This window comes from Balaenoptera acutorostrata, chromosome 15 (assembly GCF_949987535.1).
Source record: "Balaenoptera acutorostrata chromosome 15, mBalAcu1.1, whole genome shotgun sequence".
NCBI lineage: Eukaryota > Metazoa > Chordata > Mammalia > Artiodactyla > Balaenopteridae > Balaenoptera > Balaenoptera acutorostrata.
In genome coordinates, this window is record NC_080078.1 from 89,237,965 (window position 1) to 89,255,890 (window position 17,926).

General features: G+C 57.7%; 1 protein-coding gene across 4 annotated transcripts; it reads right to left on the bottom strand.

The window, feature by feature from the left end:
• Nucleotides 1–378: 378 nt before the first annotated feature.
• YTHDF1 (YTH N6-methyladenosine RNA binding protein F1) lies at nucleotides 379–15,524 on the bottom strand. Of its 4 annotated transcripts, none has more exons than XM_057529538.1 (5): nucleotides 15,186–15,524; nucleotides 14,913–14,937; nucleotides 13,746–13,825; nucleotides 4,746–6,266; nucleotides 379–1,660 (listed from the first exon to the last, which is right to left on the bottom strand). In XM_057529538.1, the coding sequence occupies exons 1-5, from the start codon at nucleotides 15,210–15,212 to the stop codon at nucleotides 1,634–1,636; spliced, it is 1,680 nt and encodes a 559-aa protein (XP_057385521.1). In that variant the 5' UTR covers nucleotides 15,213–15,524; the 3' UTR covers nucleotides 379–1,633. The 4 variants fall into 4 exon arrangements, with proteins under 4 accessions (XP_057385521.1, XP_057385520.1, XP_057385519.1 ...); XM_057529537.1 differs by having other exon boundaries at nucleotides 14,913–14,940; XM_057529536.1 differs by having other exon boundaries at nucleotides 14,913–14,970.
• Nucleotides 15,525–17,926: the final 2,402 nt, after the last annotated feature.

The following is a 17,926-nucleotide window of genomic DNA, read 5'->3' on the forward strand; positions in this document are numbered from 1 at the left end:
AAAGCCAGCAGGGCGGCCGCCCTCTGCCCCAGGGCTGGTGCGAGCCGGCAGCGTCGGGGGACCCCCTGGGAGCCTGTGCCGCTCAAGGAGCAGGCGCACAGGCCGGCTGGTGGCTGACCCTGGCACGGCCTCTGCCGCCGACTCGCAGGAAGAGGCAGGGCACCCTGTCACAGCACTGCCGTCAGCGTGTCACCCACTGACCACGTGATGAGCCGGGAGCCACCTGCTCTTTGAGGCCACCCGACGACCAAGCACACGTGAGAAACGGCTGGCACACACGGCAGACACACACGGGCCTCTGGAAGTGACCCTTTTAACCAGCTCTGCAAGTGAAACATTAACCGGTAAAACGGGGTGAAGAACGAAGTGACCGCAGACTTGCTAAATAGGTATTGTTTATTAAGGCTTGTATTCTCCTAGAGGAAGTTATCCGATGTCGTCTGTGACTCCGTACGGGCAGTAACAGTTCAGAGAAAGGGACACGTTCTAAATACAAGTCTAGATAAAACGGCTTAAACTGTAGCTCGGAGGGCCTGACGAGTACAGTTTGCAGAAAGCACCTGCGCTCCGCACGGGAGGCCTCTGCCCGGCTCGTGTGCGGGGCGCCAGGCAGACGTGCTCACCAACCTCACACTCCGACTCAAACTCCCGTGGCGAGTGCTTCGGAGGCCCCTCGTTCCACAAGACACGACAGCAAATTCAGTTTCTAAACGGTTTTCTGTTGTTTTGCTTTTTTGTACCCATTCAACAGGAAAAAAACTAGACACACACGCTGAAATTTACAATCGGTGGCATCATCCATCACACCGTCTGGACTACCAGATCCCAGGTTTAAAGCTTAGCATTATTGGCAAAAACACGTGAAACGGCATTAGGACTCTCCAGTGAAGAAAAGGGGGAGCGAACGGCCTGCACACCACGAGGAAGGCCTCCACACCCGGGCCGGTGGTCACCGCCTGAACAGAAGCAGAGCAGCCGCCGGGAGCGCGTGGCTGTGGAAGGCCCGTGTTCCAAGGAAACAGCAGGTTCACCAAACTGGGAGACTGAAATTTATCCTTCCGTCCAGTAGAAATCAAATGGGCAGATTAGCGTCTCAGACAGGTAACAGGTGAAACGGCAAAGCAGCCGGACAAGGTGGTCATCAGCCTGTTGACTTCGGCATCTTGGAGGGAAGCATTTGAACAGAACACGCTGAATGCCAGATGACTCGTGGTTTCTTATGCTCGCTATTAAAGCAAAAGGGGTGAGAGACAAGAAGTCTCATATAAAGATATTAAATGACTGTGAATATAAGAACATAATTTTCACCAAAAATAATAATAATAATAATAAATCTTTGGGATGGATTAGGTTTTTGTCTTTAAGGATACTTATATTTCACATTAGGTCAGTGTGATTGATAAGCTGACGAAAACATAGTCCTTTATTAGTGAGTTCTACAATACTATAATACATAGAAAAAATACAAACAAATGCAGGTCATCTGGGCAAAAATAAACTACAAAGAACGTAAAGATGCGAGCAGTCGAGCCCGGCACGAGGCCAGCCAGAGCCGACGCCAAGAGACAGCACCAAGCACACACTCTCCAACCGCGCCAGCCCCACGTCTGACGGTACAGAACCCGCTTCGTCCTCACTGCTTGTTTCGATTCTGCCGTTCCTGTAAAAAGAGAAAAGAAGCTTAACACAGTGAGCGAACGTGCCGCGCAGACAAATTCTCTCCAGGTCGAGGTGCTGTGGCCAGATCTGGACCCTGCTCCCTGCAGGGGCCACCGCCCAAGACAGTTCCGAGCTTCGGGGTCCTGGCCACACGGAATGGGCGCCTGATAACCGCCTGACGTGGTGGCCACCTGGGCAGGGAAGGCTCCCCTGGCCAGTTTATTTCCTCCCACCAAGAGGACCACCTTTCCCAAAGTGTGTGACAAGCCTGTGACCCACAGCTCCGTCCCTCCCCATGGCTGCCTGCCTGCCGGAAGCCATCCAGGCCTCTCCTTACGATTCAGCTGAGACATGGAAAAGTCCCCCTCCTCCTGCCCCCCTCAACCAGGATGAAGCTGGTAAAGGACACTGCTGGACAGGGGCTGGTCGATGACGCAACTCCCGAACATTCGGGATCACGACACGTGTAAAGTACAACACGAGCAAAACCCTCTCTTTTGCTAGAAACGGACCGCGTGTGTCTTGAGGTTCATAAGACGCCGATTCCCCCACATCCTCTGGGCCGTCACCAGGGCAGGGCAATACTCAGGAGCACCTGAGGTGCTTTTCAAACCGTCTCACCGTCCTGAAAAGCCCCAGAGCACGTGGGTGAGCCAGCCGGGCTGGGTGGGTGGATGGCCGCAGCTCCAAGAATTAACACTGCCTCCCGACCCTGCACTCTGACCTGGAAGGATTAGGAGCTCTGTGTTCTGCAGCCTCCGAGAAGGACCACAGCTACCGCCCCTCCTGGAGAGCAATGCAAGCCTCTCTTTCCAGTTCCAAGTGGCTGCGGCTGGAGTGGTGCCGACGAGGGTGGGCACCTCCCAAAGCCCCGACTCCCTTCAACCATTACAAGGACCACCACCCGAGACTGTGACCGGCCTCTTCTCACAGCAAACCCAACAGAGGCGGCGCACTCCTAACCCTGTCTCTGCCCGGTTTTCCACTGAGCTGCCGTGCCTGTGCAGAGCTGACCCTGGACCGTGGCCAGTCCAGTCGTATGAGGAACTCTTCAGCTTGACTCTCACTGTCACTTAAAACCTGCACTATTTTAAGCGCCCTAAGGAGTGGCTGTTTCTACATTTAATACCCAGAGGCCTGCAGGGCTGGGTCTGACCCAGCTGCCACAGGACTTGGTGCTTCCCTAAGGAGCCAGCTGGCTTTCAGATGGACGGCTGAGGTGCAGGCCAGCCAGCACTCCTGCAGAACGGCAAGTACATCTTACCTTTCAACACGATGTGTTTCTAAGCATCATGATCATTTCAAAGCAATGGAGTCAAACTCCAGCTGATAAACAAAAGGACTTCTTGAGAGTCTCCAGGGCGGGCTTCTTGGTGACGGTGGCCTCGCCAGCAAGCTCAGGGTTTTAAGGGAGCTGCTCCCAAACTCATCTCAGTACACGTCTTTCTTAAGGACACACCCAACTCCTGCATGGAAAGCAGTGCCAGCTGCCGACTCCAGAATGAACCCTGGAGACAAGCATCCTGGTGGAAGTTTCTGGGGCCAAGTTGAGACCCACCCCCACTCCTCTACAGCCCAGCGAGCTTGAGAGAGGCCACCAGGACAGCAAGAGGTCGGGCTTCCAGAATATGAATTAATGGAACACTGACCCCTGCGGACAAAGGCTTTCAGCCCAGCTGGCTCGCGCACCTTTCCTCGCAGGCGCTCACCTGCTTCTGGAGCATTCGCTGCCCCAGGGGGAGGGAGGGGCAGCCCGGGGAAGCCTCACAGCGAAGCCGGCAAAGCGACAGAGGACACCCCGGCCGGCCGAGCCCCCTGCAGTAACACCTGGAAGCCTCGGCCCCGAGGGTCCGAGGGAGGGCCGCTCCTTCCTCCGCCCGCTCCTGACGTGCCAGCACCATCACGAGCAAGTTCTAGGTCACCAGCACCTTCACACACCCACCGGGGCAGGGCAGAAGTTCACGCCTCAGCTCATCACAACCAGCAGAACCCCGGGCCACAGCACCTAAGACGCCACACACGCAGAGCCGGCGCCCAGTCACCAGGGACGCCAAGTCTCGTGAGCACGATCTCCGTCCTGTCCCCGCAAATCCAGCAACTCAGCGTTTCATTTTATACCCAATTTCGCAGCAACTGGAAACAAGCCCTTCTCCTTTCCGCCCAAGAGTGAGAGTGGGACCAACCTGCTTTCAAAGTTCTGCAAACTGTGAGCTGTTAGTTTTGTACAACTTTAAAACTGCTACCAGCACTGTGTTCTCTGTACATCCCGTTTACAAGCCTTTCTGCCGGAAGACACTCAGGACACTGAACTTCCCAGATGGGTAATGCTTTTTTTTTCTAATACAGAGGACTAAACAGGGGTTGAAAACCCATCTATTATCAACTGACGTTTCATGAAAGAAAGAACATTTTAACACCAAAAAAGCAGAAAGAATCTCAGGATGAACTCTCTTGAACAAAGTGGCTTTGCCAAGTGTGTCACAATGTCCTTATTTTTCCCATTTCCAGGCCAACTGACGGGTCTCTGAGCCCTGATCTCCTACAGAGCAGACTCACTCCATGGGCTGTCACAGGAGGTTGGGACCCACTCAGAGACCCACCCAAGGGTTTTCGCTGTGACTCCAGATGCACACATTTCAGTTATGAACCGCCTGCATTCCAGCCTCTCCCTCCCCCTGCCCTTCTACTAGACGAGCAAACTCAGGTTTCCAAAAACTGCAGGATATTGGGTTTTCGAGAGAGAAATAAGCAGCAACCCCTAGACCAGAGCGTCCCCACTGCTGAGGGCAACGCCCAGGGAGGCCCTCGGTGGGGACATCAGCCCCAGCAGCCTCGCCTGCCCACCCCGGGGCCACAGAACATTATTTCTAAGTGCTCCTGGCTGGACAAAGACAAGGAAGCGCTGTTCTAGAAAACACCATGCTTCACAAGGAGAAGAGGAGCAAGTTACCCGCAGCTCCTTTACAGTAGTGTGTGCACCAGTGTTTCTTAACAACTGGAAAAGGACCCCGGGTTCTGGGGTGACGACCACTCAAACGTCCCCCATCCCTGCCAGCGACCACCCCACCCCCGGGACCCAGACTCACCTTGCGCACCACCTCCTCCTCCTCCTGGCGCTTCTCGTAGTGCGAGAAGTCGTCGAAGATGGAGGTGGTGTGCTTGTACGAGGCGATGATCCTCAGCACTTGCTTCGCCTTCTCCAGGGGCACCTCCTGGGTGTCACGGGAGTTGGTGACCGGCTTGTTGTCATTGTTCTCCAGCCGGATGTGCCGGAGCTGGTTGTTGGGCACGTCCTTGACGAAGATCCACTTCACGTCGAACTTGCCCTTCCACTTGTCCTGGGACCAGACCCCGGCGCTGGTGCCGTAGTCCACGGGTGACTTCATCTCAGCCACCCCGCAGAAGTGGCCGCTGCCGTTGACGCTGAAGAGCAGGTAGACGGGCCCCTTGCTGCCCAGGGCGCGGAAGGCGCTGTCCAGGCGCCGGTTGCCGTGCTCCGTGCTGCACCAGAGGGAGTACTTGATGGAGCGGTGCACGTCGTCCTCCGAGTAGCTCTTGATGATGAACACGCGCCCGCTCTTCAGGTTCCAGTCAAACTCCCTGGGGTTGTAGCTGTGGGCGGCTTTCAGTTTTTCTAGGACGGGGTGGGACTCCGGGCTCAGGGCGGCGCTGGGCTGGGCGCTCCCGGGAGAGTTACTGTCGCCACTGGTCCCCCCGCTCTGCCCGAACGCCGTGCTTCTGTTGCGAGGGGCGACCCAGCGGGTCTGGGGCGGCTGCTGGGGGCCCGGATGCGGTGCTGGGGCCGGAGGGGGAGGCTGGGCGGGAAGGGGCTGCACGGCCGGCTGGGGCTGGGGGGCCGCCTGGGGGGCCGGCTGGGGCTGCGGAGCCGGGGCCTTGGGCACGGGCCCCTTGTTGTCCCAGGTGCCAATGTCCATGTTATGCTTTATGGGCGGAGGAGGCAACGCGCCCCCGACGGCGGGCCCGCTCTTCGCCTTCATCTTCGGCTGCAGTTTGGCAGGCTTGCTGGCGATGGCCGCCCACGAGGTCGGCTTCGACACCGGCATGGTCACGTTCGTCCCGCCGTTGCCGGAAAGGATGCCCGTCATCGCCACGCTGCTGACGACTGACCCCACCGTCTTGACTGCAGAGGTGGTGACATCCCCGATCTTCAGGCCCACCATGCCCTGCTCCAGGCTGTTCATTCCAGGGGCCTTGTTGAGGGTGTCGCTGTGAAAGCCCGTCTGTCCGTCCACGATCGTGCCGCCCAGGGAGCTCGGCGGGTAGGTGTAGCTGTTCCCGTAAGCTGAACTCTGAGCCTGCTGCCCCTGAGACCCACTCGTCCCCCAGGCCGAGAAGGCGGGGTTTTCGGGAAAAAAATTAAACCTGTGCTGATAGATGTTGCTCCCCAGGCCCCCAGGCTGCCCAAAAACAGCATCGTGCATAAAATGATGGTCTCCGTTACTGAGCTGTCCGTAGGTGGTGAGGTATGGGATTGGAGGATCCCCTCCGGTAGACCATGGCGCCTCATTGAGGGAATAGGGAAATCCGATGGATGGTGGGTAATAGCTGGACAGGTAGGGGTCGGCCATTGAGGGGTAACTGTTACTCTGCGGAAACAAGCACGTGATGAGTTAGTCGTGCCCCGACACGGAGGAGGCGCTGCCACGTCAAGCGCGCCTACTTCAGCACAGGCTGGTGGGGAACGGGCCTGTGCAGCACCGGCTCCCCTCCCAGGGGGCCCAGCCAGGACAGAGAGGGCGACGCCCAGACGACCCAGCGGCCACTCCAAACACAAAGGGCCCCTTGCAACTGATCTGGATTCAAGTTAGGCGACAGCAATCTTCTCAGCAAGCCCTCCACTGCACCCTGAAGAGTGACCCACTTCAAGAAACTCAGCCTGAGGAACAGCTCTTTGTCCCACTGGCAATAATGCTTACGCAGGACACGACAGCAAGGGGAAGCACAGCGCAAAGTGAGAAAGCTTTAAAGAGGCAGCAGACACTTCCAACAGCAGCCACGAACTCAGGGCTACAGGCCTGCTGATGACTCACCTGGATGACCCCCAGGACTCCCGCCCCGCCCCTACCCTTGAGCCCAAAGGGGTCTGGCCCCCTCAGCCCCCACCGTTTCCTGGGGCTCTCAGAGGGGAGCTGGCTACGGCGGGGAGACCCTGGGGAGACCCTTACTGAGAACGTGCCTCCGTGTGATGGCCGGAACCCCTGGGAGGAGTTTAAGTAGCTGCAGGGCCTCCCCTTGGAGGTGGCGGGGGGTGGGGGGGTCTCAGGAAAGCTGCCCAGGGCCGGGTTTAGACCTGGGGTCAGCAGTTCTGGGAAGACGTCTCCTTGGAGAGAGACTCACCCAGGGGTCCTGTTCAGAACCGGGCCCGAGAGCGGAAAGGCTGTGAAGGAAAGCAAGAGCGGGGGCAAACGTGGAGTTCTCTGGTCCGATTTCTGCATAGCTCTCCCAAGTAACCAGAAAGTTCTACAAGCAGAGTGGCGGCTGGAGACCTCCTCCCCCAGCCCGCACCTGTCGTCCAGTCAGAGGACCCGCTGCCCTGGCCGGCAGAGGGTGGCTGGTGTCCCAGGTGACTGGAGGAGGCTCTGCTTCACTGGAATGAGAACGGGGAGTATCTCTGTGGAACCCTCAGAAGTCCCCGTGGAGGACAGGCCAGTTCCTCAGCACATCCCGGCCCAGCACGTGATGGTGCTGACCCAGGTACCCTCTGCCGGTCTCCACTGCCACCTCCTCCCTCCCTGTCCCATCCTAGGATTCTTGGGGCTTCAGGAATCACGTCTCCTTCCTGCTGGCTGCTCCACTTGACGGCAGACTATTCCAGAATCGCTTTTTAAATGTAGTAATAACTGTTTGCCTGTTAACACAAATCCTTGAGATTCTCAGGAGGTAGAAAACGCCAGACAAGTGGCCATCATCAGTGCTCTGAATGCAGGGGAGCCGCCTGAGCCACTGCCCTCGAAAGGATCTCAGTGACTCTGGCCCCCGCATGGTAGCCCCCCCCAGCCCCGCCTCCCTGCTTGCCTCCATCCACCCTGTGCCCGCGGGAGGGGCTGCTCTGAGGAGAGTAAGTCCCTGGGAGGCCAGGGTGGCAGACTTGCCCAGCGAGGTGGGGCAGCCCCAGGGGTGGAAGCCTCCAGCCTCTGACCTCGGCGCCCAGCGGCGCCTCAACAGCACAATGGGGACAAGCCTTCTGAAGGGAGGCCAGCACTCCCCTCCCGCATCAGCTGGGCACCCACCTCGGCAGTGCCGGGTCCACATCAACGCGTCCTCCCTCACACACAAGGACCGCACTCGGGAGAAGAGAGGACCCAAGGGCTGCGTGGCCTCCGAACCACACAGCCACGAATCCAACCGGAGCCACGGGAGCACGGCCACGGAACACCGAGCCCACGGGGCCAGCACCCCACTGCTGACCCGCACTTCAGCCTGAAGCACAACAGGGCTTCACCTAGAGCACGAGACCACACGGACTATGTTAACCGTGGCACGTCCCTCCAGTCCACCCCGACCGCACTACTGATGGAGAAGCCCAACACCCTGGTCACACAGACCCCATCGTGCAGATGGGCAGTCCTCTGCCGCCCCCAGCCAGGACTGTCCAGGGAAAGAGGAAGCGAGCCAGCCGGCACCCCTGAATCCTTCACCCAGCCACACGCAGGACCAAGGCGGAGGCAGCCCCGGGAGGACTCCGACCTCTCCTCCCGCGACGTGTCAGTGCGGGCAGGTCACTGTGAGGAGAGCACCAGTGAGGCTGCAGCTCTTTACTGGAAAACCGTGAAGTAACCTGGGCTGCAGCTCTCCCCTGAACACTTAAATTCATACAACAAAAGGAACGAAGACGCCTCACTTCAAGCTCACAGGGGAAGAAGCTGTGGTTTACTAAGAAGATGCCGCGTGCCACCCGCACCGCCATCCCCCGGCTCCGAGCTGGCCCTGGCCGAGCCCTCCCGACGTCGTCCGTCCCCACCAGGCCGCGGGGTGCACGGCAGGCTGCGTGCAGTGACCTCCGGTGCTGGGAACTGAATCCATTTTCATCCCCATCTTACTGCCAACCCGTCTCCTACCACATCTGCCGGGTCTCCTTCCAAACTCCAAGAGTGAAGCACCGGGGTAACAGGCAAAGCTGCCAGGAACAGCAGGAGAACCCGTGGGGCCTTCCCTGCTGCGGTCCGCACCACCCCCACCACCGCCCCGCCACCAGGGCTCCGGGCCCGCTGTCCGCAGTGCTCGGGCTGACTGTCCCAGCCCCGAGTCACAGCGAAACTGAGCTGGGACACAAGGCCGCCAGTGGTGCCGCAGGGTTCGGGCGCTGCTCGAGCTCACACCCAGCCCCTCAGAAGCCCGCCCAGCCGTGGCCTCAGGCTCTTCAGACACCACGCTCCCCAGCTGGGCTCCTGCAACAGCAAACATGCCATCTACTTAGTTAGCTGTGCAGCCCAGGTCAAGAGGCCCAAGTTCACCCGCCAGGGACGCGGGTGCAGAAACCAAAGGGATGACGACAAATCACGCACTTTCTCTCAGTGCGTTAATACTTCTGCGCAGAGGTATCGCGGGGCTAGTCAAAGGAGCAGCATAGAACAAACTCTTTTAAGGACGACGCAGATAAAACCACGCCCCCCGAAGACCACTTTCATGTGTGACACATCTAACTGTAGTCTTTGTATAACTTAGGGACTCAAGAAAGGGAGGCTGACAGGTCTCCAAGGCAGAATTAGTCTAGTGACAGTAGAAAAGACACCCCCAAATGTTGGACTTTTAGGGCGCCTCCTTGTGACCGAGTCAAAAGCAATAAACAAAATGGGCACTCCAAACAAAATAAACTCAAATAGTCGTGACAGTTACCCCTAGATGACTTTCTTTGAAAAACCAAACAGTAAAACACAATAAACCCATAAACCTATTCTACAATTACGTTTTTTATGCTTAAAAAAAAACTTAACCAGTCTTATAAAAAATCCTCATGCCCAATGACCAGAACCACCTACCTGAAAGTTGGAACGTTTGATTCCTATATCCATTTTTCTGAGAAGAAATTCTGAAATTACTCAAATGCTTTAAGTTTCACAAACAATAAAGTGACTCAGCCATTACAGTGACCACAGAGGGAGACTGGAGGGAGAGAGAGAAAGGCCAAGGCTTCAGAAGCCCAAGGCACGCGGGACACCCCGTATGTTGAGAAGCGTGTACGTGCGGGATGCAGGGGCTGGAATGAACTATGCAAGAGGGGAGGTACCAAGGGCAATTGTGAAAGCAGTGACAAAGTGACCCAGGGCTGAGGGCAGGCCCCCCCACGCCCACGGCTCCTGGGGAAAATCCTGGGGTGCGGCTGGCCGCTCGCTTTTCCTGGGCTTCAGGCTGCAGGTCAGGTCAGAGGAGACCACAGCTTCCGACACCCACACAATTTCTGCGCTTGTCTCCCGCCTTGAGGTGCGCGGCTCTGAGCAGCTTCACAGCGGTGAGCAGCGTGTCCCGATGCCACTCGGCAGCACCATCGCCGCGTCTGAAGGACGCCCCCGGCTCCCAGACGCAGCCACAGTGCCCGTGACCGAGTGCTCCCGCTGAGCCCCGCCCCAGGCCCCCGGAGCCCCCGTGGAGCAGCAGGAAGCCGCGGGCTGAGCTCCCCCAGGCTCTCTGCATGCGGCAGGCGCCGCGAGAAGGCGTCGATGCGTCCAGCTTTGTGCCGCTGGGTGAAAAGCCCACCCAAAACCTGACAGAAACCCTGGGTGACAGCTGAGCACCATTTTCAAGGAAGGAGCCTTCAGGGTGGCCAGACAGGAGCTTCTTGCCAAGAGAGCAGAGAGGCATACGTGTCAGCTCGACCACGCAGGACAGCCGGCATGTGAGAGACAGTGGACACAAGGTCTCGAAGAGATGCCACACTGACCCTCAAGTGGCGGACCACGCCCCAGCACTCCAGGCAGCTCTGCCCACCTCTCATCAGAGGACTCGACCAACAGCACAGCTTAAACCAACCACAAATGATCAGCCCTAGGACCTGAAACGAGTAGATTTATACAACACTCCTAAAAAGTGAATGCTTCTCGTTACGCTTAGAACACAGCTGAATTATTAAAGAAGAAAAACGAAAAAGGTGACTTTTCTCCTTTCTGTCTACGTCGGACGTGACCGGGCACGCTGACAAGGCTGCCGACAACTGAGCGCCTGAGTGTAGACGCAGAATCCCCGGCAACCCCTCCGTCCACACGCTCGGCCTGGCAGTCGGCCAGCAGCACCTACACCAAACTCAGAGGCGCTGTCTCCAAAACTCTGAGCAGGAACTTTCTGGGTCCTGGCAGTCTTTCCTTACCTTTCAGAGAAAAAAACAGAGAACCAGAAAGCAGGCAGGCCCTTAGGAGGGCAAAGGCAGGACAATCCAGCAGCATCAGAGCCCCACCCAGAGCCCCTCACCCTCGCCCCTGGGCCCCCACCACCCCCCGTGCTTTCTCTCCCCCATCATGTCCAAAAAGCTGACTGAAGTGTACTTCAAGTCACAGAAGGGGATCCAGAGGTGCTACGTAAGCATGCTCCGGGGCGCCGCAAGGAAGGAAAACACACCAGGAGCAGGGTCCCCAGGCCTCTCTGAGGGAAGCAGCACCCACCCCGAGCAAAGCAGTCCTGTTAGAGCGCGGCACCCGTCAACTAACTGAAAGGCACGCTTTCAAATACTTTCCAAGTCATCCGAAGCGTTAAGGCTTCACAAATCAGAACACCATAGTGTCTCCAACTGGCTACTACCAACCACAGCTGGGTTAAGAAAAGGTAAGAAAGCAGCCCAGGGCTGACGGATATGCCCCCGATCTCCACGGCGGCGACGGCTCCACAGGTGCGCATGCACACCAGGGAAAGGCCACATATAAAACCGTCCTCTTTAAACACGGGCAGTTCACCTCACGTCAACAACACCTCAGTAGAGGCTAAGCGCACAGACAGGAAGTGCGTGCTCACTGCTTCCTGCCACACCAATCTCCGCTCCGGCTTCCTCACTAGCAGTCTGGGCTGGACGTCACGGCAGAGTCCACATCTAGAGGCAGTGACAATCTCAAGGGACTCTTGACTGCCTCACAGCCCATGTGAAGAAATGAGTGGCAAACACAGGACCAAAGGACCCCGCTGCACACTTGGGTGAGAGGTACCGACCCTCAGTCCACAGCCTGGCTCTGCCACCAGGCACAGCAGAGCCTCTCTGGCCTTCAGGGTCCTCATCCGTACGACGAAAAGGCCGGGAAAACTAGGATCTAAGAGCCCTCCCGTGTTGCACGCTTCCTACACTCTGCAACAATTGGGCAGGGGCTTCCCTGGTGGTGCAGTGGTTGAGAATCTGCCTGCCAATGCAGGGGACACGGGTTCGAGCCGTGGTCTGGGAGGATCCCACATGCCACGGAGCAACTAGGCCCATGAGCCGCAAGTACTGAGCCTGCGCATCTGGAGCTTGTGCTCCACAACAAGAGAGGCCGCGACAGGGAGAGGCCCGCGCACCGCGATGAAGAGTGGCCCCCACTTGCCGCAACTAGAGAAAGTCCTCCACAGAAACGAAGACCCAACACAGCCAAAAATAAATAAATAAACAAATGAATGAATAACTAAAAACACAATTGGGCATTTCTGGAAGGTCTGTTCTCAATTAAGAGTTTTCTCAATAAATTCACTCTTAAGTGATGTGATTAATCATCTTGCTGACAAGTACACATTTTAACACACAGGATGAAGAGGCTGTCCACTGATAGCACCAACCCACCACGGTCCTTCCACACGGCTTCTCCAGCGTGAGCCAGCTGGGACTACTCCACTGACATCAGAAAGTCGTCTACTCCATTTTTAAAGACATGTTCCTGAGTAACAAAAGCTCCTACCTTATGAAAAAATGTTTCAAGTGAAGCAACCCCCTCCCTTTAATTTTTGGTTAAAATCAATACGTAACACTGCTAAAACAAATCATGTAAGAGAAATAAGTAAGTCCACTTAACTTCCTGCCATCACCTCTGGCTGAAAGCCCATCACCGAGCAGTCCCTTGTCCTGCCCAGAGGAGGGGTGGGCCCTCAGGGGGCCCCTCTGAACAGGGTCTCTCAGGCTCCTCAGCTGCTGACTTGCCAAGTGCAGCAGGAGGAGAAGAATGGAGAAAAGTTCTAAGACGTTCTACAGAAGGGCAGACTAGCTTCATTCCACAGGGAAGAGGCAGGGCCTGATTTTGCTCTAAAGCAAACATACACTGCGCATTTTAAAAGCGGCAGATCTTTTGCTTAAACCTCAACTCCAACTAGCCCAGTGGTTTTATCCAGGACAATTTAGCCCCCCAGCAGATGTCTGCTGGGTATTTTTGGTTGTTATGCGGAGGGTGGTACGCATATACTAATGACATCTCACGGATGAAGGCCAGGGAGGCTGCTCAACATCCTACAGTGCCCCCCAAACAGAGAGTGTTTCTGTCCACAATCCCCTTAGTGCCAAAGCTGAGAAAGCCTGCAACACCTGAGAGAACAGGGGGCTACAACTCACTCAGGTACCGCCTGGAGCTCTTTGGGCACCATCTAGTCTCACCTTCCCCACAACTCTATCAGGAGCCACCTCTCCCAACTGTCCTAAGAAAAGGCAGCAAGCACAGAGAGGGCAAGCCATCGAAGAAGTGTCAGTCAGCAGTGGTGTGAAGACCCTAAGGCCGGGGCCTCACTCCAGAGTCCCGCTCTAGCTGCTCCCAGACCAAAACTCCAACCACCCAGAGCTTAAAAAAGTCACCGGAAAACTTCAGAGAACTATGCACACCGCACTCTGTCTAACGCAGGGCAGCACTCACCCAGCAGCGCCGAGGCCGCGAGCATCCCGCGTGCCTGCCAGGCGCGTGGGGCGCCATTTCCTCCAGAGAGAAAACCAGCTTCCCCGCACTCAGGCCCCACCTTCAACGTGAAGCTGCTCTTCAACACAAGCCTTTGTCAGCCTCCTCCTTTATTTCTAGTACTTTATAGTCTGCTTCTCTGTTGTTTAGGATGATAAAGCCAGAAATACGCTCATAAAGGTTTATTACAAACGTCAGTCAAGATAAATGTAAAAATGTTAAAGAAAAAAAAGATAAACTCACCTGGTTTGACTGTCCTGAAAGGTAGGGCTCAAAGTCATTGTCATGAACCGTATCCTTCTGATGCAAAGAACCATTTTGTACTAGAATGAAAAGTTGCAAAATATTACCTTTGAATTTTTTTAAAATTATTTTTAATCACAGAAATTACAAATAGTCAAGTTTATACCCATCAACTCCTACTAGAAATCACTTTTACTTAAAAAAGGGCACAGACATTACAGAACTGATACTCACACAACTAATTAGAAAGCTGATGCAAAATTTTCAATAACTTAGGTTACATTTCTGATAAAAATTAATCGTACTTTGATAGATGCTGACAAAATAGAGGTGCAGACAAAATAATGCAAGGATCTCGTAACCAGGTTTAAGTAAAGATGATGTGGTCTGAAATCTACGTCTGCCAGACAGAGGATGGTGCTTCCCAAAGCCTGGCTACATGGGCAGCAAAGCTGGGAAGCCTGCAACTGAAGGACGCTTCTTAAATGTTATCTGGCTGTGCTCTTATTTTCCACTGTCACCACGCTCAGCCAGGAAAGGAAGGGAAAGGTAAATAAGTGCTGGGCCTTCTCCAATCTCAAAACATGATAACCGTATTTGGTTACACCCGAGTAACACACACACTAGTTCAAAACAGTCTTTGGAGTAAACATGAAGCGTCACCCGTTCTCCCAAGACGGAGTTTTGGGGGTGGACCCCAAGCCAGAGTATCCCAAGAGGCTCAAAATACACGGGCTTTACGACTGGGGTAAGGCGCCAGCGTACAGGGCCAAGGGCCAGCGGCCGCCCCAGGGCCAGTCCCACACCTGGGGCCTTAGACAGGCAGGTCGCTCGGCCCCGGGCCTCCTTCCCTTCCCCCACCCCAATCAACCAGCCTGCCGTGGGAGGGAGAGATGGAGTTACTCTCACCACCGATTTGCTTGTTTCTCCTTGAAAACTCCCTGTTTCCGACCTGTTACGTCTCCCCCAATATCACGTCTCCCCCAATATCACGTCTCCCCCAATATCACAGCCTAAAGTTTCATCTCCCCGAAGAGGAGGGAGAAAAACTCCCGCGGTTCTGGCTGCCGCTTCCAAGACCTCTCCTCCCCCCACACGCGCGCCCGGCTCTCGGCGAGCGCCGCCCCCTCCGCTCCCGGCCCGCACCGCCATCCGGACTTCGCTCACCTTTATTATCTTGTCCTTTTGTTCTCTGCTTCGCCGCAGGCCCAGACGCGCGAGCGGACAGCACCAGGGAAGAGGGGAACAAAGTTACCCATGAGAACCCCTCCCGGCGGGCGGCGCGCTCCGGCCCCAACGGGCCCGCGGTCCCAGGCGACGTCGGCCCGGCCCCGCGACGCCGACCCCCGCGACCCCGGCCCCCGCGACCCCGAGTTCCCGCTCCGCGAGCAGCCCCCGCGACCCCGGCGCCCGGCCCCGCGACCCCGGCCCCACCGCTACCTGGGGGTCCACGCTGGTGGCCGACATGCTTCATGAACAGCCGGCGCGGTGCGGGGCCGGGGCGCCCGCCGGCTCGGGCCTCCCCGCGAGGCCGGGCCTGTCACCCGCGCTCTCGCAGCCCCGGGCCCGCCACCTCCTCCCCGCGCGCCGGCCGGGCGGCGGCGGCGGTGGCTGGGCGCGCGAGCCGCTCGCGGGCGGGCGCGGGACGGGACGCACTGACGAGGCGCAGACTCCAATGGCGGCAGCGGCGGCGGCAGCAGCTGCAGCGACGGCGACAACAGCGGCGACTACGGTGGCGGCGGCGGCAGCGGGGACGAGGCTGCGCGACGTCAGCGAACGCGGGGCAGGCCGGGAGGTCGACGAGCCGCCACGCGCCGCGCCTGCGCGTCGCCGCCCGGCGGGACGGATCTCACGCCCGGGTCCCAGTCTCGCGCGGCAGGGCGGGGCGAGCCTGGGCCGTCACATGGGCGTGTCCAGTGGCGCCGCGGGGACCGCCCCGCAGGTGTGCATCTGTCAGACCTCGCGCCCGCAGTCGCAGCGGGGGCGGTGATGCTGCGGCCTCGTGGCGCGTGCAGGCGCAGACTGGCGCAGGTTGTGAGCCTGGTGGCACCCCCGCGCTGGTTCTTCAGATGTGACGAAGCTTCAGCCAGCGAGTGCGGCCACCCACCGAAAGCCACTTATAGCCAGGCTGCAGTCCACTCTACCCCGAAGCTCGCCCCCAAACGCCCCTCCAACAGCCCTCGGAGGGGCGCCCAGGCCCTGAGCTTTGCGGTCCTCGGGGCAGCTTCCTCCTGGGCTTCTGCAGCCTCCGTCCCCGCGGAGCCTTGGACTCGAGGTTCCCCGAGGGTGCTGCTGTGTGAGCACTCTCTTGGGTCTCCAAGGGGCTCCCCAGTTCATAATCATAGTTGCATGTTAGATTCTTGACCACAGGGAGGAAAAGAGTTCAGCCCTGCACATTGCCCTAGTCCAGGACCTGCTAGGGGCCTTTTGGTCTCTCCTCAGAGATGGACAGCCCCTTCCTGGCTCCACCGTCCTGCAGGGAGACCACTTCTCTCTCCCCACTCACTCCCGGCCCACCCCACACCAGGCCCCCAGCCTGGCTGCCCCTTTGGCCACTCCCCAACGTGGCTTCCGGGTGGGTCCTTTTTCTTCTTTTCTGGCTCTGGCAGGTGTAACATCTTCGCAAGGCCCAGATCCGCTGAATGTTGAAGGCCTGGAATGCTGGCTCTGTGCCTCTGTCAACACATGGCCTTCTCCCTGTGTTCTGCCTCTGAGTCTTCCTCCGCTTATAAAGACATCATCATTGGATTTAGGGCCGCCCTAATCCAGTATGACCTCATCTTAACTTCATTCTATCTACAGAGATCCTATTTTCAAATAAGGTCACATTCACAGGTATCCTTTGGACAGGAATCTGGGGGGACACTATTCAACCAGTACAGGGATCACAAATAATGGCAACTGAAAAATTTGGAGGCGAGTTACAGGGGCTGAGCGGTGGAAGGAGTGGCCCCGGAAACCAGAGGCCTGCGGAGGTATGGCCACACCAGCCTGCTGGCCAGGGAAGGGGCAGGCAGGATCTGATAGCCACCACCTGGGCCCACCCCGGGCTGCCATCCTGCCAGCTGGGAAATCTGGCAGTGGTCCTCACTGATCTCAGGGAGAGGGGGGTGTGAGGGCGGCTCAGAGCAGGAAGCATAGGCCCCCAGAGGCCCAAGGTGGGGACTCTGTGGGCCCAGCACAAGGGGCTGAGGCTCCCAGACCAGCCCCGGGGAAGCCTTTCCTCTGCCAGGCCTGAGGACACAGGAAGGGTGGAGTCACGGAGTCTGGAGCTGAGCTTCCTGTTACTGCAGAGGGTCACTGCCATGGTCCGACCGTGAAGGGAGTGGGAGAAACTGCCCCGGCTCCTGGCACAGGGAGGGGGTGTGGGGCACTCAAGTGACGCTGGTCAGCTCAGGCTTTGGAACAGCACGGGGACCTCTGAGGCAGGGGCTGCCCGGCCCCGGGTCTGTGCTGGGACCAACAGGCTCTCCCCGCTGCTCAGAGCACTCCGCTCCTGCCCTCCCCCACCTGACCCCGGTCACCCTTCAGCTTTGGGGAGGAGCCAAGTCCATGCAGGCACGTAGCTCAGGAGTCGCCTGCCAGGTGTGTCCAGTGGCAGAGGGAGCCCACCCCATCCGGGGCCTTCTACCCTCAGGCACCCCCTCCCTGCCGTACGCAGCTGGGATGGGATCGTCAACATTTCCAGCATTGATTTAAAGAGGTTTGATTTTCTATTTGTTTCACAGGCACGTAAGCACGTGGTGAAAAACCTCATCTAGGACTTCCCCAGCAGTCCAGTGGTTGGGACTCAGCACTTTCACTGCCATGGCCCCGGGTTCTATCCCTGGTCGGGGAACTAAGATCCCAGGAGCCACGCGGCGCGGCCAAAAAACAAACAAACCAAGAGCACCTCATCTACGTACTGAAAGGTACAAGGTGGGAGGCAGAAGGTCCTTCCCAGGCTGTGCCAGCCTCGCTGGCCCTGATGCACGTGCTCACCTGTGCAGGGACACCTAGAGGGAGGTTCCCACAGGCAGATCACTGGGTCAGAGGGCACGCACATTGGCCACCTGCATGATGTTAGATCTGGCAGGTCATCCCCAAGAGAGGCCTCTGGAGTCACCGGCAAGGAGACCTTCTGCCGAGCTGGGGGTGGGGCTTAAAGGGTGCTGGCCCTGAGTTCAGGTGACCACCTGGCT